The sequence below is a fragment of the Apodemus sylvaticus genome, chromosome 7 (genome assembly GCF_947179515.1).
Source record: "Apodemus sylvaticus chromosome 7, mApoSyl1.1, whole genome shotgun sequence".
Taxonomy (NCBI): domain Eukaryota; kingdom Metazoa; phylum Chordata; class Mammalia; order Rodentia; family Muridae; genus Apodemus; species Apodemus sylvaticus.
In genome coordinates this window covers 15,861,712-15,887,296 of record NC_067478.1, presented here as the reverse complement: position 1 = coordinate 15,887,296, position 25,585 = coordinate 15,861,712, and the positions used below count along the sequence as shown (strand labels likewise).

The 25,585-nt window shown below is 41.9% G+C and overlaps 1 protein-coding gene across 3 annotated transcripts in view; it reads right to left on the bottom strand.

The window, feature by feature from the left end:
- Positions 1-591: 591 nt before the first annotated feature.
- The window catches only part of Rbm5 (RNA binding motif protein 5), a 31,995-nt gene continuing 7,001 nt past the window's right edge, over positions 592-25,585 (bottom strand). For all 3 annotated transcript variants that reach the window (XM_052187340.1, XM_052187341.1, XM_052187342.1), the window contains exons 5-25: positions 23,336-23,405; positions 22,781-22,854; positions 19,925-20,008; positions 18,858-18,918; positions 17,517-17,582; positions 17,103-17,263; positions 15,477-15,574; positions 14,650-14,737; positions 14,430-14,507; positions 14,271-14,343; positions 12,999-13,084; positions 12,544-12,628; positions 12,245-12,336; positions 7,340-7,501; positions 5,827-5,976; positions 5,672-5,743; positions 4,681-4,860; positions 4,337-4,411; positions 2,933-3,030; positions 2,724-2,853; positions 592-1,249 (exon numbers count right to left, since the gene is read on the bottom strand). In XM_052187340.1, the coding sequence (XP_052043300.1) occupies positions 1,124-1,249; positions 2,724-2,853; positions 2,933-3,030; positions 4,337-4,411; positions 4,681-4,860; positions 5,672-5,743; positions 5,827-5,976; positions 7,340-7,501; positions 12,245-12,336; positions 12,544-12,628; positions 12,999-13,084; positions 14,271-14,343; positions 14,430-14,507; positions 14,650-14,737; positions 15,477-15,574; positions 17,103-17,263; positions 17,517-17,582; positions 18,858-18,918; positions 19,925-20,008; positions 22,781-22,854; positions 23,336-23,405 (2,109 nt within the window). In that variant the 3' untranslated portion in view covers positions 592-1,123. The remainder of the gene's footprint in view (positions 1,250-2,723; positions 2,854-2,932; positions 3,031-4,336; positions 4,412-4,680; positions 4,861-5,671; positions 5,744-5,826; positions 5,977-7,339; positions 7,502-12,244; positions 12,337-12,543; positions 12,629-12,998; positions 13,085-14,270; positions 14,344-14,429; positions 14,508-14,649; positions 14,738-15,476; positions 15,575-17,102; positions 17,264-17,516; positions 17,583-18,857; positions 18,919-19,924; positions 20,009-22,780; positions 22,855-23,335; positions 23,406-25,585) is intronic.

The window sequence follows — 25,585 nt, the reverse complement described above, 5'->3', positions numbered from 1 at the left end:
GTGAGACAGAATAAACAGGGACTGGAGATGGCTCAGTGGACTTGTTCTCCCCAGAAGACCCATACTTGATTCCCAACACCCACACAGCAGTTCCTAACTTCAGTTTCAACACCCTCTGTGGCTTTTGTGGGTGCCAACATGCACACATGCACAGACATTACATGAATACACAGATCTAAAACTTTTTTTTTTTTAAATTTGAAGAGCAAAACCATCTATTCGATGAGCAGTAACCTAGTCATGTGCTCTCTGCCCTGGTAGGCTCAGAAGCTGAATACTGAGACAGAAGCAGTCAGCTCGATGCTTAGGAACTGGAAGCAGAGGGAGCCAAAAGATTACAAGTACAGACCAGCCAACATAATGAGTCTTCTAAGGCTAGCCGAAAATTTATAACTCAAACAAACCAAACACAGCAGGGTGGTGGTGTTGCACGCCTGTAATCCCAGCACTTGGGAGGCAGAGGCAGGCATATTTCTGAGTTCGAGGCCAGCGTGGTCTACAGAGTGAGTTCCAGGACAGCCAGGGCTACACAGAGAAACCCTGTCTGGGGTGGGGAGGGGGACCCAAACACAAAGAAAAACTGCAGGTCCAACTGACTGAATGAATAGCCTTTACCACCAGTTCTCTCAATAAAGACACAGGAAACTCATTTTTTGAAGGTATTTCTTTTGTAAAGGAGCCAGATGTGGCAGCTAGACTGAAAATCTTCCAAAATTCTGTACAAATGTATAATATACAAATATACACAAGGCCATTGCCAAGAAAGACATAACAACAATGAATGACAGTGGTGGCTTTGGTCTTGACAACCACTCCGAGCTTCTCAAGCCCCCAGGAAGCAGGGACACAACACAAGCTACAACATGTAAAACACATTACATTTACATTATATACACCTTAGTATAAAAAGCCCATTGTCCCCTCTGTTCACAAACCCTCAGGTGGGAAGAAAGGTTGTTTACCAGATAACCCACGTAAGGGAGCTCATTTAAGGTAGGAGAACCCCTCAGAGTGGGGTGGTTCACCCTAACTATTAATAGCACAAGGCATGCCCTTAGAGACAGGCAGTAAGAGCAACTGAGGAGATGGCTTGCTCCCTGCGCTCAGCATTGCTTCCCCAGTCTCACTCCATCTCAGTGAATCGGGCAAACATGGCTTTCCGAACAGCATCTTTGTAGGAGTCGGCACCTGACAACCCATATGCACTGCCTTTGGCTCCTAAACCAGCTCCTTTTAGCCGGACTTGAGCCTGGGGAAACAAAAAGATTGTTAGTAGCTGGTAAGCAGGGTGTGGCTTGTACCCACTTCTCATCCTACCACACCACTGAATAGAACTACCCATAAAGACAAGGGTTGCTGCTGGATCTGGAGGCAGTTTTAAGGACTGGGGCAATACAGTGGCTAAGGAAAATGAACCCACTTGAGTGCCTAGTTAGTGACCATTCGAGGCTAGTAAGGCCTCTAAAGCACTTTGCTGAAGTCCAGGAAAGGTAATTATAAGCACAAATTCCAACAGGATGGATAATGCCAATAAACCTCACATGCCCTGGGAAACATGCTTGCATAAAATAAAACCAAGACAAGCCTGACAATGGCTGTGCAGCCAGAGTACGGCAGGGCAGTCTCTGGGACACTTCCTGCCTCTGCCAATGGCTTTGAGCCTCGGAGCCCAGGACTGTCTCAATTTGGGCTCTGACAAATTAAGTAATTTCTTCTCCTAAATTTAAATTTAAGATGGGCAAGTTGGGGTGGGTAGGTTCAAGACATGGTCTAAGTCGACCTGCTAGGCCTTGGGATCCTCCCATCTCAGTGTGCCAAAAAACAGGCCTGTACCACTGTATCTGCCTTAAATTTTCTTAAACTAAAAAAAAATACTGTGTGTAGGGGGCATGTATGACTTGGAGACCGCATGTCAGAGGACAACTTTGTAAAGATGGTTCTCTTCTAGTTTATGTGGGTTTTGGGGATCTGACTCAAGTTGCTAGGCTTCCCTGTTGAGCCATCTTGTTGGTCCTAGAATATTTTAATTATTCACTTCATTTTTATGTCTTTGAATATTTTGCTTTTATGTCTGTGCACCATGTTTGGAGACCAGAGGAAGGAGTCAAAAAACCAGAAATGGAGTAAGACTCCTGAGTGAATGCAGGGCACTGCACCCAGGACTCTGCGAGAACAGCGAGCACTCTCACCTGAAAAGCCATCTGTCCAAATTTTAATTTATTTTTCTTTTTTTTCTTTCTTTTTTTTTTTTTTTTGAGACAGGGTTTCTCTGTATAGCCCTGGCTGTCCTGGAACTCACTCTGTAGACCAGGCTGGCCTCGAACTCAGAAATCTGCCTGCCTCTGCCTCCCAAAGTGCTGGGATTACAGGTGTGGGCTACCACCACTCGGCCAAATTTTAATTTTTAAACAAGGGCACTAGGCCTATGGCACATGCCTTTAGTTCCAGCACTCTCTAGACAGGGTCAAATAAATCTCTGGGTTTGATTCCATCCTGGTCTACATAGTGAATTCTGGGAAAATCATGGCTGGGGATGGGGTGGGGGTGGGGAGTAGTGGCGAAGAGGAAGCATCCTATTTAAAAAACAAAAGGAAACAACTCCCTTTCCAAAGCAAAAGAACACGATGAGGGAAAGAAAGGGTTCCAAGGAAAATGTGCCTTTGCCTGCTACCCTGCAAGCCTGCACCCCAGCACCACCCATCAATGTCAGAACCTATGCTTACCTCAATGGGAGCTGTGATGCCTTGACACTTTCTTCCTAAGCCTGAGCCTTCCCGCCAGCCCATAGCCTGCAGCATCTTGTTGCCAATGTTACTGTGGTCAATGCCATCTTTGGTGGGCTGCTCGTAATTCCTGCCAGTGGCAAACACACAGTTACTTAAAACAGCCAGAGCCCTAGCTAATGAACTGGAAAATGGTGCACATCACATACACAGTGCCAGCATCAAACTGCTTCTTGCGCTTGGGCTCTGGGGGCTCTGGAATTCCGTATTTCTCTCGTCTTTCTGCTGCTCGATCTCGGTATTTCATCTATATAGAAAACAACAATAAAAAGATAAGTCAGGAGTATCCTCATGTCAACTTTCAATAGTCTTAAACACGCAGATGTTAACCTGCAGTACCTTTTAACCTGAAGCCTATTTAGAGTGGACTTCAACTCCAAATTCCTTTGTTTCCTTTACCACTTTTGATCTCATTGTTTGATACTGTCATAAAGATGAGGGCAGAACTGCCCATCCCCAGGTCGAATTTAGATAGATTACTCCCAGAAACAGAGAAGTGTTAAAGAGGCTTCACGAGACTCGCCCAGCAAACCTTGGAGAGCTGGCAACTATAATCAATGGGGAAAGCAAAAGCCCTGGAGTACAGACACCTCAGATTTATCCTGGGGCAAGAAAAAGTCTAAATTATTTTTAATGTGGGCTGGAGAGATGGCTCAGAGGTTAAGAGCATTGACTGCTCTTTCAGAGGTCCTGAGTTCCCAGCAACGACATGGTGGTTCACAAACATCTATGATGGAATCTGATGCCCTCTTCTGGTGTGTTTGAAGAGAGCTACAGTGTATTCACATATATAAAAATAAACATTTAAAAAAAATTTTTGTTTTATTGAATATAATCTTCATGTACATCTCAAATGCTAAAACCTTTCCTGATTCCCCCCTTCCCCCAAACCCTCCTCCCACCTCCTGCCTCCAAGTATATGCCCCTCCACCCAAGCCATCCCCCCCTCCTAATTTCTATTGAGGCATCTATTGAGCCTTCACCTCACCAAGGACCGCTCCTCCCACTGATTTATTTTTAATGTATAGGCTTCTATATGCACTTATCTGGCCTTATCAACCACTAACCCCACAGGCATGACAGGTTAATAACCCTTTGTTCTTGGCCGTTTATCATTGTAGCCCACTCCACCCTTCTACATGACTGGGAGATCATCACATTCTTTCCAGTCTTCAGTGCCTCATTTGAAGCCTTCTATCTCACTCAGGAAAGCTTATATTATCAGGACAAACAAGGAAACAACATTTTTTTCCTGACTAAAAGCCACTGTGGGGCTCATAAAACACAGGCTAGTCCAGTTCATAGAGGTACAATGACTGGACAAGTGTTTTTAATAAACCCTTCCACTTTGCTTAGGGACCTGGAAATAAATGCTACGCATAAAAGCAAAATAAAAGGCTGGTGTGGCAGTACAGGCCTACAGTGGCAGCTACTGGAAGATGTGAGCTCAAGAGGTCAGGGCCAACCTGTGAACATAGCAAGACTCCTTCTAAACAAACAGAAAGTATTAAAGGCAGGCACGTCAGGATCCTCATCTAGACACATGTATTCACCTCTCTCTCCCTCAGCTCCAAGGCTTCCAACTCCTGCTCGCTCAGCCTGGATCTTCGGTAGATGTCCATATTTTGCTATTACAAAAGAGTTTACAGACATACTTAGAATTCGGACCACTTTCATATGAAATGTCATAACATTAGTACTTTTGTTTTATATTCTGGACAAATCTCATAGCATCCAAACCAAATCCTGGGGTGTATGAAGACACAATGATTCTCTTACCTCCTATAACACCAGGTACCTATGCAACAGAAGGTTATTTACTGAACCTTTATCAGAGTCACCACTCCCACCATTAAATTCCTCCCCTTCCCCAATAAGGTTTGAGAAGCAAGGCCACCTTGTGTAAATCGGAGAGCTGCTGGTGCCTGACCAGGGCATCTCTGTTTGGGAACTGACGTCGGCACAGCAGGCAGGCCATCTTCTTCCAGTCAGCTAGTTTCTCTTCCTCACTTTCAAGTCTCTCTACCAGCTCCTCCTCATTGTCACTGTCACCACTGTAAGCAGCAACCAGACCTCGCTGGGGATAAAAATGATAATGGGTCATTGGAATTCCACAGATAAAACAGCGCCAGAATGTGAGAGACCTTCCATGGCTCTGTGTTGTCTTTTAGTAGCAAACAACACTTCATCAAAGGTCTGGAACAAGCCGGGAGGGGTGGGGTGGTGGTGGTGGTGGTGGTGGTGGTGGTGGTGGTGGTGGTGGTGGTGGTGGTGCACGCCTTTAATCCCAGCACTTGGGAGGCAGAGGCAGGCGGATTTCTGAGTTCGAGGCCAGCCTGGTCTACAGAGTGAGTTCCAGGACAGGCAGGGCTGTCAGAGGACAGACAGAGAAACCCTGTCTTGAAACCCCCCCCCTCCGCCCCCAAAAAAGGTATGGAACAGCCTTCTAGAACCAACCCCATGGAGCCCAAGAAATGGTTTCTTAGATAGAAGACTGTTTAAATCACTGACCATGCATAAAAACTCCAAACACAGCAACAGATCAGAGCAATGGCCCAGCTAGCCCAGTATCTATCAAGGAAAGTAAGTTTTCGCTTTGTCCTAATTTTCTTTCCAGACCATTAAAAATTCTATTTACAAATGCCTTGAAAGCCAATTTACTTAGTTTAGGAATTCAGGCTTCATTCATCGGTCCATCTCACCTGATCTCAGGCACAGAAAACAGAGCCCTCAATGTGGGTTTTATATACCAAAGCTGTTCCAAAAACCCACTGATAGAGAAAAGCATCCCATTTTAAGAGGGAACTGCATTAACCAACATGCCACAGAAGTTCAACGCGGGACACAAACCACACACAGCTGGTTAAAACACAGGTGGTATTGCTTACTTTAAGGGGATTTTCTTCATCTCCATTTCGCACCAATTCAGGAATGAGTTGCTGCCTTTCAGCTAAGGCTCCCTGGAAAACAGAACAAGCCAGAAGCCTAAGCCTCAAATGCTACAGCCAGCCATTCCGAGTGTGGCTACTCCTGTCAGCATTACCTTCTTCTCAAAAAGAGCAAAGCCAGCGTCTGCTGCAGCAGATTCTCTCCTTTCTTCTTCTCTCAATGAATTGACAGGTTGAAAGCTGTTTTTAAAATTTTCTTTCTGCTTATTTAAACTCTTAGCCCAGCGTTCCATGTCTTTGGCAATCTAGTATCAAACAACAAACACCATCAAAAAGCACTTACTTCTCTGTAATCTAACAATAAATAAAGCAACAAGAATCTTATGTTGTGGGACTCACGAGATAACTCAGAGGTAGTGTGAATTTGGTCCCTAGAACCCATGCATGGTACAGGAGGGGAGAACAGATGCCTTTAAATTGTCTCTGACCTCTACTCTACACACAAGCAGACAAACACATAAAGATATATATACTATGTGTATGCATTGTGTGTACAAGTGCAGTGCCTGCAGAGGCCAGGAAAGCGAGTCACATTCCCTGGAGCCAGAAGTTCAGATGGAAAATGCCCAACATCAGTGCTGAGATTAAAACTTGTCGGGAGGTCCTGAGTTCAATTCCCAGCAACACATGGTGGCTCACAACCATCTGTGATGGGATCCAATGCCCTCTTCTGGTGTGTCTGAAGACAATAACAGTGTATTCACATATATAAAATAAATAAATCTTAGGGGGCTTATGGGACTTTCGGGGAGTGGGGGGCTAGAAAAGGGGAAATCATTTGAAATGTAAATAAATTATATCGAATAAAAAAAATTTAAAAAAAAATCTTAAAAACAAAACAAAACAAAACAAAACAAAGAAACCCCTTGGCTTTTCTACAAGAGCACTATGTGCAGCTGAACTATCTCCCTATGTCTGGATTTTTAAATTTGGGTTGTGAGGACTCTACTCATTCTTGTGAAAAAAGCACTTTACTGACAGAACTATCTTCCTAGCCCCGGCTTACTATTTTTTTTTAGACAGGGGTTTGTGTAGTCTTAGCTCACTATGGTCTTGCAATATTTTCCTTGTTTTTCTTCCAGGAGACCAGGCCCTTTTTGATATATCCTTCTACTTTACTTAGGGACCTGGAATTAAATGCTACACATAAAGCAAAATAAAAGACTGGTGTGGCAGTACAGGCCTATAGTGGCAGCTATTGCAAGATGTGAGCTCAAATGTAGCCAGACAAGCTACATTTCTTGCCCGACCCAGTTTTTGACTTTTATGGATTAAATGTCAGGCAACTGAACATGCTAGGCAAGTACTCTACCACCGAGTTGTATTACCAGTGGTTTATTTACTTTGGAACAGGGCTTTACTAAGGTGATGGTGGGAGAAAATAAATTAAATGAAGGAAGAAAGAGAAAAGAAACCCGTACCGGCTCTAAACTTGTGAGCCTCCTGCCTTAGCATCTTAGGTTGCTTCATTATAGGCATGTACCAACAGGAGCAATAGCCCAAATTTAAGAATACAAATAAAGCTGACTTCAGTGTTGTAAGCCAAAAATGAAGAAGTAAGTCAAGTTAACTCTCTAAGGAACCATGGTGTCTTTGGACAGGACATACCTGTTGAGCAGTTTTGCTCTTGGGCTTTTCTTTCTTTTCCTTTCCCTCTTTTGTGGAAGGCAGGCCAGCCTGCTGGTTAGCGCTAGACTCTGCAGCTGGCACGTAGGTCTCCTTCTCTCCATCCCAGTACAAGTACTGCTGTGTTAAGGAATTATAGTAGTACTACAAGAAAAAAAATGCAGTGATTACAGACTTGCTGATAAAGGTTTTGTGGTAGTGGGGAATGGTCCTAAGGCTATACATATGTTATATATAAGTAACTGCTTCACTGGCTATACTTCAAGGCCATGACATAAATATTATGTCAGAAGTAATGCATGTCTGTAATCCTAGCACTCAGCCGCTTTAGGCATGAAGATTGCAAACATAAAAGTCAATTTAGCCTATATAGTTGAGGACTTATCTTAAAAACAAAACAAAAAGTTGGGCAGTGTTGGCGCACACCTTTAATCCCAGCACTTGGGAGGCAGAGGCAGGCGGATTTCTGAGTTCGATGCCAGCCTGGTCTACAGAGTGAGCTCCAGGACAGCCAGGGCTACACAGAGAAACCCTGTCTCGAAAACAAACAAACAAACAGAAAAACAAAAACCCAAATAGTCTGGTCTGGACGCTTGTCTGTAAACCTAGCATTTGGGAGGTGGGAGCAGCAGGGAAAAATAGGATTTCATTCTCAGCTACAAAGGGAATCTTAAGCCAGACACTTTTCAACACAGCAGGCAAAAAAACCCAAAACAAATATACTCAGGACTAAGTGTTATGTATTTCCTGCTCAGAAGTAACTCATAGAACAACTTGGTATGCATGAGGATGAGCCAGCTAGTAAATATGAAACTTCTAGAAAAAGTAGAATATTATTTCTTCTCCAGTTCCAGGAGATCCAACTCCCTGACTACTAGGTACTCAAGTGGTACACATGGAAGCAAAATACCCACAATAAAGTATAAATTTAAAACTTTAAACAGAGGGCCCAAGATGGCAGTGCCCACAAACGCCTGAAAGAACCGCTCATGTCTGTCAACAGAGCGGTTTGGGGGCATGTGCAGAGCCTTCCCAGAATATCTAGCAGCCTGATGGCAAGTGTGTGCAAGCCTCCACCACCCCAGGAGGCCACCAGAGTAAGGACCTCTGTGTATGTGAGTTCGAGGCCCCGCGGAGCTGCTTTGCCACCAAGGCCAAGAAGAACATGAGAGGCTCCTAGGAAGAGCAGTGGGCGGCCAGGTGGTGGTGGCGCATGCCTGTAATCCCAGCACTCCGGGAGGCAGAGGCAGGTGAATTTCTGAGTTCGAGGCCAGCCTGGTCTACAGAGTGAGTTCCAGGACAGCCAGGGCTACACAGAGAAACCCTGTCTCAGAAAAAACAAATCCGGGGGAAAAAAAAAAAAGGAAAAAGAGCAGTGGGCACAGGCGCCCTGTACTGACAGCACACATGGAGACCTTTGGTTCCTGATGTTTGATGGTTCTTCCCACCTTGAACCTTGAACAGGGCAGGGTTGTTTACCAGCAATGTGTGTGAGGATCTGGATTTGATTAAGATGTAACATGAAGAAGAAAAAAAATTAAAACAGGATCTCATGTAACTATGCTCATACTTAATGTGTAGAAGTGGCTGCCTTGAACTTCTTCATCCTCCTGCTTGGACCCCAGAGACCTGGGATGACAGGCAAGTGTCATACCCGGTTCACGTAGTTGTTTCCGAGACAGTGCTTGGCTGTCCTAAGACTCACTGTCGACCAGGCTGGTCCATCTGGACTCAGACCGGCCAGCTTCTGTCTAGGATATGTGTGCTACCACACCTTGCCCTCCTTTTCTGCCTTAAAATCATGTTTAGTACATGTGTGTGTCTGATTGCTCACACAGACAACTTGTAGGAGCTAGTTTTCTTCTTCCACGATCTGGGTCCTGCATCATCAGATTTGGTAGCAAGGGTCTTTACCTATTCTACCAGCTGGGTCCTCTACAAGGTCTCTTATAGAGAAAGGAACTGTGGGATTGTTACATCTATGTCTGAATGAAGGAGAACAGCCATGGAGATTTGAGACTGAACAAATGATGGAAGTGAGCGAACAAGGAAGGAGCTAGGCACACAGGCAGCACACTGTTTCTTCACACTTCCCTCTCAGAAACCACGGGCACTCAAGGTCAACTCCTGGTAAATGTACTTGTTTTGCTATGCTATATACACAGTTCCTAGGTATAAATAGACACTTATTTATGGAGTGTTAACATTGCTTTCCCTCCTTAAGTTATAGACACTAACAAAAATAAAATACTCCCCAGACATGCTAAACCCCATCCTCAAGAATACATAGGCATGCTAAGTAAAGAAGCTAAACACGCTGGGCGGTGGTGGCGCAAACCTGTAATCCCAGCACTCTGGGAGGCAGAGGCAGGTGGATTTCTGAGTTTGAGGCCAGCCTGGTCTACAGAGTGAGTTCCAGGACAGCCAGGGTTATACAGAGAAACCCTGTCTCGAAAAACCCAAAATTAAAAAAAAAAAAAAAAAAAAAAAAGCTAAACACTTAAGACCATAGTGTCTGAGTCCATTTATAACAGGTAAACTCAGAGATAAAATGTTTTTTATTGGGGGTGGGGAGGGGCGTGCTGGTGGAAGGCAGGGCCAGAGGAAGGGGAATAACTTGAGATAAAAATGTTCTGTAGATGGGCTGGAGAGATGGTTCAGCGGTTAAGAGCACTCCAGAAGGTCCTGAGTTCAGATCCCAGCAACTACATGGTGGCTCACAACCATCCATAACGAAATCTGTCGCCCTCTTCTGGTGTCTGAAGGCAGCTACACTGTACTTACATTAATAAATAAATAAATAAATAAATAAATAAATAAATCTAAAAAAAATGTTCTGTAGATTAGAGGTGCTAGTTGCTAATAAAATGATTACACTAAAATCCACCAAATTATATATATTATGATTAAAATGGTAAATTTTATTTCAATGTGGGGGAACCCACCTAGAATTTAAAGCTTCTAGCTAGGCCATTTCAATGATTTTTCTTAAAAGAGTTTTTTGGTCCCCCCCCCCCCCCCCAGACAGGGTTTCTCCATGGAGTCCTGGCTGTCCTGGAACTCATTCTGTAGACCAGGCTGGCCTCGAACTCAGAAATCCGCCTGCCTCTGCCTCCCAAGTGCTGGGATTATAGGTGTGAGCCACCACGCCTGGCGGTTTTTTTTTTAAACTCTTCTCTCATATCCTCTGAAAAGAATTTTTTTTAGAAAAAAATTATCTTATTTTTTAGATTTTATTTATTTTTATATATATGACAAGTACTCTGTAGCTGTTTTTAGACACACCAGAAGAGGGCATCAGATCCTGTTACAGATGGTTGTGAACCACCATGTGATTGCTGGGAATTGAACTCAGGTCCTTTGGAAGAACAATCAGTGCTCTTAACCACTGAGCCATCTCCCCAGCCCTAAAAAAAAATTTATATTAGTTGTAGTCACGTGTGTGTAATGTGTGTGTCTGCATATGGGCACAGGAGTGTGATAAAGGCTCTGAATCCTCTGGATGGAGGCTGTAGATGCCTATGAGCAGCCATGAGTGTGTGCCAGGACCCGAACCAAGGTCCCCTGGAAGAGTATGAAGAGCTGAGCTTCAGCCCCAGCAATTTTTTTTTAATATCATCCATGTAACCCTGGAGCTTCTGATATTTCTGCTTCTACTTCCTGAGTGGTGGATTACAAGTGTGTGACACCATGCTTGGCACAAAAATCTTCCTTTTTTTTTGTTTTTGAGACAGGGCCTGACTTTGTAGCCCATAGCTGCCTTGAACTTGCCACATAGATTGGGGTCAAACTCACAGCCTTTTTCTGCCCACCAAGTACTGGGATTATTAGAGGTTTGTATCATCATTCCTTTTGTAGTTCTGCTCTGAAACTCAGTGATTGCCTGCCTCTGTCTTAATTTGATAAAACTTCCTCTAAAAATAGAATCAAAATGCTGGATGCTGAAGAGGGAGGGTTCTAATTGGCAACAAGCCTGAGGACTATGCAGATATGCTGGGACTGTTCTTACTGGTGTGTGTGTGTGCATATGCATGCATGCATCCATGAAAACATTAAGATTCAATTCCCAGCACCCATATGGTGGTTAACAGCCATCTATTCTAACTCCAGTCCCAGGGGATCCATTGCCCTATTGTAGCCTCAGTGGACACTATACACACAGAGTGATCAGATAACAAACACAGGCAAAACACACATAAAATAAACCTGAAAAAAAATTACAAGAACGCAAATACATTTACAACTCATACACTTTTATATATATACAATATACCTCAAAAAAGTGGGGGGGAAAACGCACAAAAAACCCTATTATATGTGTAAGAGTGTTTTGTCTGAATGCATACACACACTCCATGTTTGTGCCTGGTATCCACAAAGGCCACAAGAGGGCATCAAATATCCTAGAACTGGAAGTGTGCAGTGTGAGCTGCTGTGTTGGTGCTGGGATTTGAATAGGTCTGCCCAAGGGGAGCACATAATGTTATCCACGGAGCCCGTTCACCAGCTCACCTCAGAACACTTGATCAGTATTGTGTGCAATGTGTATGTGTGATGTGTGAATGAGGCATGTATATGCTGGTCAGAGGGCAACTGGGGACAGGATGCTGGCTTTCTTCTGCCACTCTCAGCCATAAGGATCAAATTCAGGCTGGCAGCATGAGCACTTTTACCCACTGAGGCATCTCACTGGGACTGTAAACATCTTTTAACCCTAAATCCTGAAATGAAAATTATTTATTGATAGCCATGAAGAAATTAAAGAAAAATCTTACAACTTATCTGGGTCATATAAACCTTTTAGGGAATATTTCATCTCATGCCCTATAAAAGTATTAAGTGAAACTCATTTTTTCTAGTGATATTAAGGAGGGAAATAGCATTTACCTGTGAGTTAGGGTCATAGTAGAGCCCTGTTGTAGGATCATAATAATATCCTGAAGATTCATCATATTGATAAGTAGAAGTGTCAGGTACCGCTGCAAAAACAAAATGCAGTCAATCATGCAATGTAAGAAACTAGATATTAATCTCTAAGCCAGTGAGCTACAACAGGCCTCAATATTCTTTCTTCACATTCCCAATTGTCCCTCTGACACCCGTTTCAAAGGGAGAGGAACTTTATTAACAACAAAGGCAAAAATGATGACCTTCAAACTGTCAAGAGTCCCATGAGGTTGGCTTACCATACTTGGTACCAGGAACTACACCAGTAGGGGAAGCAGCGGGGGCCTGTGTACTTGTGCTAGTGCTAGGCTGTGCTTCCTCAGTCTGGAAAGAACATTAGCTTCAATGTAATTTCAACTGTAAAGCCTCTTAAGAGAACTAAGTCACTGCAATCATCTAGGAGGAAAGCCTCCCCTGAGAGATGCTCTGCAGCACGGATCTAGGGCAGCTCTATAGCAAAGACATGCTGACAACTTTCTATAGGTCAAGCGGAAGCATTTACAAAGTATAAATATGACCTGCTTGGTACTTTATATTTAAAACACATGAACATACATATAATAATTTTTAAAAACCTAATAAAGAAGTTAGGTAAAATGTATGTAATTAATCAATCCTGGCTCATACACCAGGAAAGGGTAATAGCAACATAGGAACAAAAGTATCAATTCTGTATTTAAGAGTAAAAGATTACCGGAGAGCCAGGTGGATTGGAGGTCTGATTGTAGAGTTGGGGACTCTGGGACACGACAGCTGCTGAGGTGGTAGTCACTGTGGTGCCTGGTGACAAACAGAAGGGTCAGGCGGAGCTACAGCATGAACTCCAGCACAACTGTTCATTTTAGCCTCCACTTTGTGAGCTGTTTCTGTCTCTCTTTTTTGGGCTGGGGTGTGTGTGGAAAGAGTAGGGTTTTGTTATGTAGTTTAAATGGTGGCCTCAAACTCATGAATCCTGTCTGGGATGTAAGTTTGAGGCCAGCCTGGTCTATAGAGTGAGTTCCAGGACAGCCAGTGCAACACAAAGAAACCTTGCTCCAAAAAAACCAAAAATCTTTTACTTTCTGTATTATGGCTAAGAAAGGAAGAGAAGCAAAAATCTGTATCTTTGGGCTCTTAAGACTCTTAAGACTTTATTTTTTATAGTCATGGAAGAATATTTAAAGCACTCTTTTTCCTATGACAGCATCATGTAGCACAGGCTAATCTGGTACTTGCTATAACCCTAAGGATGACCTCGACCTTCTGGTCATCCTAGCTCCACCTTCTGTGTTCTGACACTAAAGGCACAAACAATTCCTAGTTTTATGCAGTGCTGGGGATTTAGTCCGGGCTTCATGTCTGCCACACAGCACTTTACAAACTGAGCTTCATCCCTAGCCAAAGATTCCACTCCCTGCACGTTTCTCTATGAAGGTTTTGCAGCTACAGAGGTCCACCAGCCTTTCTCTGACTCTAGAATTTGTGGGCTACCACACCAAGCTACACAACTATGATATCTAACTGCCAAAGTTTTCCCCTCACTTTTTGGAGACAACATGTCCTGAAACTCAATCTCTAGGTCAGGTTGGCCTCTGTCTACAGAGTGCTGGGATTAAAGGTGTGGGGATCACAATGGCTACCAGCGCTCTTCCCCCCACCCCACCAGGGTTTCTCTGTATAGCCCTGGCTGTCCTAGAACTCACTCTGTAGACCAGGCTGGTCTCGAACTCAGAAATCCACCTGCCTCTGCCTCCCAGAGTGCTGGGATTACAGGCGTGTGCCAGCACCACCCGCTTACCAATGCTCTCTTATTGTGGCTCTGCTGGTGGGTGTTGCTATTGGGCCACCTGCTGAGCTAAACTGTGGTCACTCAAGATTCAACGTGAGGTGGGGAACATAGCTAAATTCCAAGAACAGAGTTAATCATAGCATTGTCTCTAAAACCACAGTTATTTAAACAAAGCTCAATAAAAATGATGCTTTTTACCTGATGTAGTTGATGTATCCGACTCCAGCCCTCCAGCTTGTTGCTGATAAAACTGCTGGTAATCCTGTGAGTACTGAGGGAAAGCCCACTATTAGAGCTGCTATTTTATACACAGTCTGTAGAATAGAAGTTGAATGTTAGTTAGCTAAGTCCACCTACTTGAGTGTACTGTGTATAGCCATCCTGGCCTGGCTGCATGTAACTGTAGTCAACATTGCCTCCTTCACCACTTTGAGACTGTAGAATATCAAAAGAAAAAGAGCCAAATATAAAATTAGTAGGCAATAAAGCAATCGCTAAAACATTTCAGAAGCAAGCTTATGTTTAGCACAATAAACAAAGCCACTTTAAGGAAGAGACCCTTTCTTACTACTCTCACCTGAGTGGATGACCACTGAGCAGCGGCGATGGCTGTGCTGGCTACCGAGAAGGCGCTGACACGGTTACCATCTGGAAGGACCAAATCTCTGAAATTACAAAGAGGTAATATCACATGATTCTCTGTATGTCTAAAGTTGTGCATCCACTGTGCCAAATCCATTCCAGCCTTTGGGTTTGGGGAAGAACATACATGTTTCAGATGCTAGTAAGGTTGAATTTCCTAAGAGGGGCCTCTGTAAACCTCAGTGGATGTTACTCATCTACTTTATAAGTGATCCAATAAGGTATGTGTTGGATGATTAGTGATACTAGAAACCTTGTGTACAGTACACATGAAGGTATGCTCACTGAATGTGGAGACTAGAGGCTGACATATGGTATCTCTTCTCATTCTGTAGACAGGGTCTGCCAGGATTTCCTTGTCTGCCCCTCAGCACCAAGGTTATAGTTATGGCAAGTGCTGTACCTACTAAACCATCTCCAGGCTCTAAACAAGGATATCTACAGCATTAGATAGTCATGTAATACATTAGCATGCTGTCCTGCAAGCTAAGGATTATTTCTGGACAGGTCTGCATTACACTGCTTGAGTCTGAATAGAATGTGTTTTCAACATTCATAATGAAACCATTTTTGGCAACTATTATTAACTGGTGATAGTGGACTGGAAAGATAAAACCTAAGAGAAGACAATCTTCTCCCTCTTGGTCTACTCATTCTGTTGACAGTATGGAGCTGAGGTACAATTGGCAATCATCCTTATATAAGTAAATATGTAGCTGTTAAGAGCTTGAAATAAGGATAAAGGATAATGACAACACTCACTTTCTGGCACTTTTTGCAAAATCAACTCCAATAGTTTTCCCATCAATTTTCAATGGAGGATGGAGACTCTGTAATATCTGAAGCAGCTGAGAGGCGTCCTGAAGGACAAAGTGAGAAAAAAGAATTAAATATTAGCACGCCTTTAATCCCAGCACTCTGGGAGGCAGAGGCAGGCGGATTTCTGAGTTCGAGGCCAGCCTGGTCTACAGAGTGAGTTCCAGGACAGTCAGGGCTATACACAGAGAAACCCTGTCTCGGAAAAACCAAATCCAAAAAAAAAAAAAAAAAAAAAAAAAAAACCAAAGGGGGAAAAAAAAAAGAAAAAAAGAAAGAAGTAATGTCTTACCCTGTTTCTGGACAAGTTTGAGAAAGGAAACACTCCTCAGACATGAAGTTATCCAGAATTGTTACAGGAACCAATACTAAATCATTCTAAAGGCACAAACTTCTTTATAACTATATATTGTAGTCAGGACTTAATATGTAACCAGGCTGGCCTCCAGCACACAGAGACCTACCTGTCTCTGCCTCCAGAGAAGCATGTACTACTGAGCCAGGCTGTTACTTGACTTTTAGGGCTGGAGAGATGTTGCAGCAGCTAAAAGAACTGGCTGCTCTTCCACAGTATCCAGGTTCTATTCCCACCACCTACACAGCAGCTCACAACCACATACAACTTCAGTTCTAGGAGACCTAAATATGAATGTGATGTCTGAGCCTAGTAAATGAAATTATCTTCCTCTATCATACAGGGAAAGTTGCCTACTTTGCTGAAGTTCTTTGTCATTGCCTACCTCACTACTGCTAAGAAGTCATGATGGCCAAAGAACCAGACATCTGACATGGCGACTCACAACTATCCGTAATGAAACTCTTCTGGAGTGTCTGAAAACAGCTACAGTGTACTTACATAAAATAAATAAATAAATCTTTAAAAACAAAACAAAATAAAAAACAAACCTTTTTTTTCTTTAGGGACTACTTACTGTGTAATGTTCTGTAGACACCATCACACAATAAATAAATCTTTAAAAAAAATTACTTATTTTATGTATAGGTCCTCAGACACACACCAGAAGAAAGCATCAGATCCAGTTACAGATAGTCGTGAGCCACCATGTGGTTGTTGGGAACTGAACTCAGGACCTCTGGAGGAGCAGTTGGTGCTCTTAACCTCTGAGTCAATTTTTCTATTTTGATGGTAGGGCTTAAACCCAGAGCCTAGGACACTTTGCCACTAAACAACTTGGCATCAAAATAAACATTAAAAAACAAAAAACTTATTTTCACTTAATATGTATGTAGGTGTGTATGTTGCACATGGGTGTCTGCAAAGGCTAGAAGAGGCTAGATGGAGTTACAGGCGGCTGTACGTTACCTAAAAGGTCCTAGGAACCGAACTTAGGTCCCTGGGAAGAACAATAAACAATGACTGAGACATCACTCCAGCCTGCAGATTTTTTGTTTAAAAAGGAAAGATTTGGCTGCAGGCTATACTTAACTGACCAGACTACCACTACTGCCCTTTTAACAGCACACTAAAAAGGATATTTTTTTCAAAAAAGAAGAAAAAGGGGATGTCCCCCTCCTCCCCCCGAACTCAGTAAGATCAGTGGAGAACCTTACCATTGCAGAAGATAGCTGCACAAATGCAAAGCCTCTGTTCTGTTGAGTCTGTTTGTCTTTTATGAGGCGAATGTTATTGACAGCTAAGGAAGCATAGGGAGATAACGCTGTCATGATGGAATCCACCACAGTGTGCGGAGCTATGTTCCGAAGAATGATCGCTGTTGGTAAATGAGAAAAATAACAATTAAGCTTTCTCCCCGTCAATGCTTTTTAAAGGCAGGCTTACAGGCAAAAATATACATTTTGTAGGTTCTAGTTTATTTTTCACCCTGCTAGGCTAAGAAAATTACAAAGATCAATCTTCCATAGGGCAAACTAAAGCTGTGGATGCTCATTTTAAAAATGTAAGAGATCTGAGCTTACTGAGGTCAACTTTTAACATAAAAGTCAAAGTATCATGTTTGAACTCACTATCACAGTAGTAATCCACGGACTGAACAGACTCTGTGGTTCCAGGGGGCACTTCCTGTTCAGAGTCTAGGAGTAAAGGAGATCCAAATGATGACAAGCAATCAAAGCAAACAATCAAGGCCCGCTTCTTTCTTTTCATGGCCGATGGGGTACGTGTGTGAAATCAAGGTCCCTTGTGCATGCTTGGCAAGAGCTCTGCCAGAGACATATTCATCTTCACCTCCCCAGGGCATTTTCTTTTTGTTTCCAATAGTCTTAACATGGTTTTAGTACAAAGCCCAGACAAGTCTCGAACTCTTGGCAATCCTATCTCAGTTTCCTGAGAATTGTGAGGATTAGAGATGTGAGCCACCATTCCCACCTCCAAGATATTTTTAAACAAAGAAACATAACTTCTGAGGTACTCATGTATGAGAGTTTCATCTGGCCAAGGCTGATAACAAACTTGCAGTATAGTTGAGGATGATCTGGACTCTAGATCATCTTTCATCTCCTGAGAGCCAAGCCTTTTTACTTTAAGAATATCTAGCAGACATTTTTTTAAAAAAAAACAACTGGTGGTGGTGATGTCTCTCTGTATGCATATGCATGAGCTCATCCACATGTGTGTAAGCGCAGGGAGGAGTCCATGTCTGGGGTGTCTATTGCTTATCTTATTTTCTGACAAGGTTTTTCATTCACTTTGAGCTGACCCGTATGTAGGCTGGCCAGGGCACCAGGGATCACCCTGCTGCGCCTCTCCAGCACTACAATTACAATCATGCCAACATGCCCTGCCTAATTTTTGTTTAAATTACATGGGTGTTGAGGTTGTGACCTCAGGTCCTCAAGCTTAAGCTTGCACAGAAAATACTTTAGCTACTGAACCATGTCCCACTCTTCACCTGCCACCATTTCTTGATAATTTTCCTATGTAACTTAGGTCACCTTGAAACCTTCTATCTAGTCCATGCTGGCTTTGAACTTTTTATTCTAATTCAGCAGAAGAATGAGACACCATGCTATTTTCTTTTCTTTTAGGAAATCTGTGGCTATATTTTAACCTCATAATTCTGACAGCTAATATGGAACCCAACTACTGGACCAGTGGGAGACAGCACCACTCTATATTAAACAAAAGCAGAGGCAGCATGCAAACCAGGCAAACAGCACCTTAATTTTGGAAAAGAATTTTTTGTTCTTTCACAATCAGCATCAGCGTCTACTTAGCCCAAGGTAAAAGAGTTAGGTTACTATGTAAGTTCCTAGTTCAAATGTCCTAGAAATCTACAATTTTCCTCAGGTTGACAGGCAGTAAGTTAGGTTTAATTGCATTTTCCAAACAGCTGAATCCACGCTTACCAAACTTGTCTGCTCCACATCGGAAGCATTTTAGTCTTTTCCTGAAATTGTTAAGGCAGCACTGGAAAATAAAAAGTTTTATCTGTAATTATTTCTTACATTAGTCCAGGCTTTCTAGTCATCATGTGGGTTAGTGCAGTGAGGCCACGGGTAACTCAATAACTAAATACAAAAGCAAAAACTGCCAGTAAGTATCCTAGACAAGGGGCATGTGCCTAAATTTTAGCATGTTACACCCTGTGAATTCTTCCAAGAAAAACATTGTAATTTGAAGTAGGATTCCACTTTCACCAAGATGAGGTTTTTTGAAGCAGCCAATGACAAAAGCTCTCTCATATATTAAGAGCATTGCATGGTCTGTCAAATATAAAAACACAATATAACACGAACAGGAACTTTCTTCATAGCAGACTCAGGCGCAGTGAGTAATCTTAGTACTCTCAAAATAATAAGACTCACAAGCAAGTTCAAAATTCAGCACTGGTGACAGGAGCAATACTACTGTACACCAAAGTTCTAAGGGATATTTGTTAATACAAGAGGGTAATATACGAGGGTATGTCAAAAGCTAAGACCTTCAAAATTTCATAAGCAGGGCTGGAGACATGGCTCAGTGGTTAAGAGCACTGACTGTTCTTCTAGAGGTCCTGAGTTCAATTCCCAGCAACCACACGTTGGCTCACAACCATCTGTAAAGGGATCTGATGCCCTCTTCTGGGTGTGTCTGAAGATAGCAATAATATACTCATATACATAAAATAAATAAATCTTAAGAAAAAACACAACAAAAAATTTTCATAAGCAACAAAGCAAAACACATCTAAAAATCTTAATCGAAACTCTGGATTCTTAATTAGAATCCTGGATTTCCATAATAAGAAAACTCTTTAGGGATCCTGCCCTCTCATACTAGCACAGGAAGACCAGAGAAAAGTCAGGAGTCACATAAAAAATAGACTTCTGATACAAGTCAGTCATTGTTTGTTTTTATTTTCTTGTTAAGATATCAAACAAATGGACAAAGAGAAAAAGTCAGTATATTTAATTTGGGAAGAATATATGCTTACCTTGTTACAAAGCCAATCTTCAAACTTAGGTCTGGGATTGCTATAATGCATTGCAATGTGCTTTCCTTGAATCACCAATTTTTTCTGTAAAAAAAAGAAGCAATTAGTTATTCCCATTGTGAGAAATATGTGTCCATTTTCCCAGGGCAGAGCACACTTCGGAAAAATCAGTGCTCTGGAATTAAATGGACAACATACGGGGAAGACCAACCACCGCCACCTATACTCTGCCCATCCAATGCTTCAGATAGGCAGTAAGAGAATGGGATTTGGAGTAAAGGTAAACGGAGTCAGGGAGTGCTGAGAAAGCTGCCAAACACTAAACGCTGACATGCACCAGGCTGTGTCTCCCGCAGAGACAGAAGTCCTACTATTTAGCATTGACAGGATGCCTGAGAGTGACAGTCTATTTCAAACAGAAGACAAGCCTCTTCCAGCTCTGAGACTGTCTCCTTTATCAGCCCTAACATGGTGTCCTTGGGCTTGGCGCCACCTTTCCCCAGTCCCCCATCCTTGTATAATGCAAAAGCCTTTGTATATTCCCTTCCCCCAAATTCTTGCTTCAGGATGTGTTTTTTGGAGGGACAAAGGGAGAAAGGGGTATGTGTGTCTCATTTTAAAAGGGAACTTGATCATATCTCCTTCTGGGTAAGGACTACTCTCAATGCTACCAACTCTCAAACAGCTAACAGGTTTTCTTGCCAAATGTGATCATGTTATGTCCTAGGTGATTGGTGTGCTTTCTCTCTGAAATGGATTGTATTCTCTTCAGGATGAGTAACCAGGAGGCCAATGAAGTTTCTTCAGGGGGTTAGGAGAGTTCATAAAGTATATACCTTATTATTTAAGTAAACCAAGTGAGTAAAAGAGACTTTACTTTGAAAGGTCAAAACTCTGAGCTGACTCAATCCAGCCAAGAGCATCCCCGACACCTGCCCCCAAAGAGCCTTCATTTAATAGGAGTATCTTCTCTGTTCTTTTCACAGGAAGGGGAATGGTGGTTGGAATAATTGTCTAACACTATCAGAACAGACTTAAATAGGATATTCAGATTTTATTTTACATTTTTTGAGACATGGTCTCACTATGTGTTTCTGAAATCTGCCTGTCTCTGCCTCTGGAGTTCTAGGATTAAAGGTATGAGCCAACATATTCAGCTCAGAATTTTAAAAGGAGTCTAACCCCTTTACAAATAAATACCATCGGGCAATTTGGTTCTCACAAATCATGCTATGAATTTTGTCTTTGTAGCATCTAAAGGCAAAACTGCATGTCTGGCCAAGTCGGAAAGAATAGAAAGGTGGCCATCTATGCACTATGATGTACAGAAGCAAATGTAAGACATCAACATATCCCACTAAGAGGGATGTGTGTTGGAAGAGACTCCAATCTACCACTGGGTTCCTAATCCTACTATCCTTTTATTTCTGGAGTGAATTTGAATTATAAAAAAAATTCATACTAATAAAGCTTTGTATACATTAAAATTGCAAACTTTAAAATGTCTTATAGGTTTTAATTTCCTAGGGTATCCATTCTGACACATCTACTGTATCAAAATGGCTGTCAAGAAAATAGATTTACACAGAAAGCTTTATTGTACACACTATAGATTTACTAGACCAGCATCTGTGGTAAGACACGAATGAAGCTCTACTTTAAAAGGAAGGACTATGATGGCTGGTTACTTGTTTATTCAGAGACAGTGTCTCATTACATAATTAGGTAGTCCTGGAACTCATGCTACAGGCCAGGCTGTCCTCAAACTCAAGAGATCCATCTGAGTGATGCCATTAAAGTTGTGCACCACTTACTCTGTAGCCCAGGCTGGCCTTAAACTCATATCTGTCTTCCTAACTCACTCTCCTGAGTCTGAGATTACAAGAGTGAGTCCCCATATTTGATAAGTACTAATTTCTGAGTTAAGAAACTAATATCCTTTTTTTTTTGAGATAGTGTATTAAGATTATAGTCTTATGCTACAAGGCCTGACAAGAAATTGAGAATCTTCAATACAAACTGGCCAAAGAAATACCCTTATCTTAAATTAAGCCTTGTTATAAATGGCTGTATTGGCCAATTATATAATCTAACTTGAATCATAAAATGCTGTTAAAAAAAAAAGAAACCACACAAGTCAAGTAACTTCCTACTTAAAGGTAGTCAGTATATTGTCCTTTGGGGTCCTTGGAAAAAAAATCTTAAGTGACAAACATTTACTATAATCTTGACATTGTATATAATATTTCAGTTAAGGCTTCAATACATGATTTATTTTGAGCAGATCTTAAGAGGCATTCTCTGGGAAATTAGATTCTTAATGCCACTATGCCTAGATTAGACAGCAAGAACACACTGATTCCATACTAATCTTATCAAGTCTTATTGCTCAAATATTCTACAAGATCCACCTGAGAGGTTATGCCTCTGGTTGGCATATGGTCTTCAGGCAAAAACAAGGAATCACGCATAGAAATGCCTATTACAGACTTCTGCTGTGTTCTCTTCACTGTCTAGTGGAGTTTGATAGTTTAGATGCTCTCAATGTTTACATCGAGCACGAATGTAATCAGTCAGGAAACGGCTATGTTGTTGACTACCACGCAGATTTTCAGAAGGTAAAGTTCTATTATGTAGCCATGTTTAAAATCAGAACAAATTCTGCAACAGTCTCTTAGAACTGTATTTACTCTAGTAATGTCAATTTTAATATACACAAAGCTTTTTTTGTTGTTAAAAATATTAAAGTCAAGTCACTCCTTTGGAACAAACCACTCCTTCAACCTTTTTTTTTTTTTTTAATTGTACAGACTTGTTCCATTTTCATGAATATCTAGACTTGGTGAGTGAAGCAACCTGATTGGCTTCCATCCAGCTGGTAGCATCTTGCAAGTGATAAAACTCCACGAAGGCGAAACCACGGCTTACACCTAGAGACAGCATTCAGATATAGACGGGATACTCGTGTTAGTCAGTTCCTTTATAACAGGCGAATCTCTCTCCCACTGCTTCAACACTGCGTGACAAAGCCAATTGGGAAGCAGCTTTACAATGTGACTTGACTTGGGGATCTTCTTGATACTTTGCCATGGCAAGGAACAGCCGCCTGAGTTAAATGCACTTGATTGGATTCCACACTTAAGTAACCATGCAACCGACTATGAACAGCCAAACAAGGAGTTTATAAATCACTACTTACCGAAGGAAAAGAAAACCCCTAAAAGCAAAGTTTTTAAAAAGTTCCTCAGATGCTAGCATCGTTTTCAAAGTCATTCATATTCCTTAGCCATGGCAAACCTTTCATTCTGAATTCATGTGTTTGAAGGCTGGGGTTTATCAGGATGTTTTTTAGGGACTGAGGTGGGAATGGGGAAGAGAACTCTAACAAGCAGGAACCAAGCAAGCTCTCACCTGTTTTCCTCTTCATCAGCCTCACATCTGCAGGCTGAGGGCCTTCAAAGGACTCCATCATTTCTCGAATCTGTACAGGGTTTTACAGTTAGTTTAAGCTACAGCCATAAAAAAAGCTTAAGAAGTAGGATTAAATCATCTGGTGAGCATGTTTTTCATTTATCCCACCAAAGAACATTTATCTTAAAGGTCACAGAGACTATGTTTCATGAAGACAAAGCTAACAGAGTCTAGCTATGTGCTACTTCCATCCAGTCCAGGTATGTACATTACTCTACAGTCCTGATCATGACATGACTAAATCCTTAATCTCATGGCCTTGTATCCTGAAGAACACAGAATATGTCACTATCCCCAGAAGCATATCGGACCAAGAATAAAAAATAGTCAGACAAGTTCAGGCCTCAAATGCCAATCAGTAGATTAAAACAGAGGATCAAAAGCTTGAGGCATACTCGGGAGGCAGAAACAGGTGGAGCTTAAGAGTTTGAGGCCAGCCTGAAGACAAGGAGTTTCAGGATACCCAGAGCTACATAACAGAGCTACAAAAGAGGAGAGGAAGGACAGACAGATACAGAAATGCTGTAAATTAAAATTCCTGTCTCTAAACCCACTCTCACACCCCTAATGCTTCCAATTTCATCCTTTTCTGTTGGATTGGCCAATAAAGGAACATAGAGATTAACTTTTTAACTCAGGCTTGGTTGTAAGTTTGGTATGATTAATAATAGTTTGTTAATAAACAAAGGAAACAGATTTTCTCTATTATTTATTGGGAAAAAAAAGGAAAAAAATTATGGTCAGTTAAGTTGGTTCAGTGGGCAAAAGTCGATCTCCAAGACTCACACTGAAAGTAAAGGACTGATTTCTGCAAGCTGTTTGCTGACCTTCACATGTGTGCTCCCCAAACAATAAATCAAATTGACTGATACTGTATGTGACAGAGACTGTTGGGATCCTACAAGCACATTGTCTAGGGATATTGAACCAACTGGGAATGGCTGGGTTTTCAAAGCCTCCAACTAATATTCTTACCTTTCTCCTGCTAGCAGTATCTGACCATCACCAAATCAAGCTGTGTAAGGCTTCTTTGGGTTCAGTATGATTCTATACTTTATATCAGCTCATTAATTCCATTCACTATATCCTTCCCCAGTTTTCTACACAACCAAAGCAGTTCTATCTCCCAAAAATGAGGTCGTCAGCTAATATCTATCTTTTACCAGTAAAGATTTCTCTTGAAAAAGTTTCTGTGCTCTTCAGTTAAGACATTATCCAATGTCCCATGAAGAAAGTCTAAGCATGGTGGCAAATGCCTTTAACTCTAGCATTTGGGGGACAAAGGCAGGAGTTTCTCTTTGAATTTGAGATCAGCACGGTCAACACTACATAGATCCCCACCTCACTCCTAAACAAAACGTTCCACACAACACCTGGCTCCCTGAATACTTTCACCACGTGTACAGGAATAGACATTTGAGACTACAGAGATTCCCCCCAAAACAAAGAACAAAGTCAGTCAGCCAGTCCCCCCCCCCCTTCCCCAAGACCGGTTTAGAACTCAGTTCAAACCTCCATCCTGCCTCAGCCTCCTTACAGGCATATGTTAACATATCTAGCAATGCCAACTTGTTATTGTATGCTACAACTATCATATGCTGACTTGGCTATTCATGTTTTTTCAAGGAACAGTAGGTAGCTTTGCACCACAGTGACAATGAAATAACAAATATTAACTGTAAACAGCCTATCTCACATTTACTATAATAGTTACTTCCAGTTTAAAGATCTGTATCTTTAGATTTAAGTTTTTTTTAAAGATTTATTTAAAAAAAGATTTATTTATTTATTATATGTAAGTAGCTGTCTTCAGACACTCCAGAAGAGAATGTCAGATCTCATTGAGATGGTTGTGAGCCACCATGTGGTTGCTGGGATTTGAACTCAGGACCTTCAGAAGAGCAGAGAGTGCTCTTAACCAGAGTCATCTCTCCAGCCCTAAATTTAAGTTTTTACTAAATATTATGACTTTTTTTTTCCTTCCCCCATCCCTTTTATTTTTTGGTTTTTTGAGATAGTGTTTCTCTGTGTAGCCCTGTCTGACCTGGAACTTACTCTGTAGGCCAGACTGGCCTCGAACTCAGAAATCCACCTGCCTCTGCCTCCCAAGTACTGGGATTAAAGACCTGCACCACCACTGCCTGGCTATTATGACATTTATTACTTCATTCCTGGGCAACAGAGTCTGGC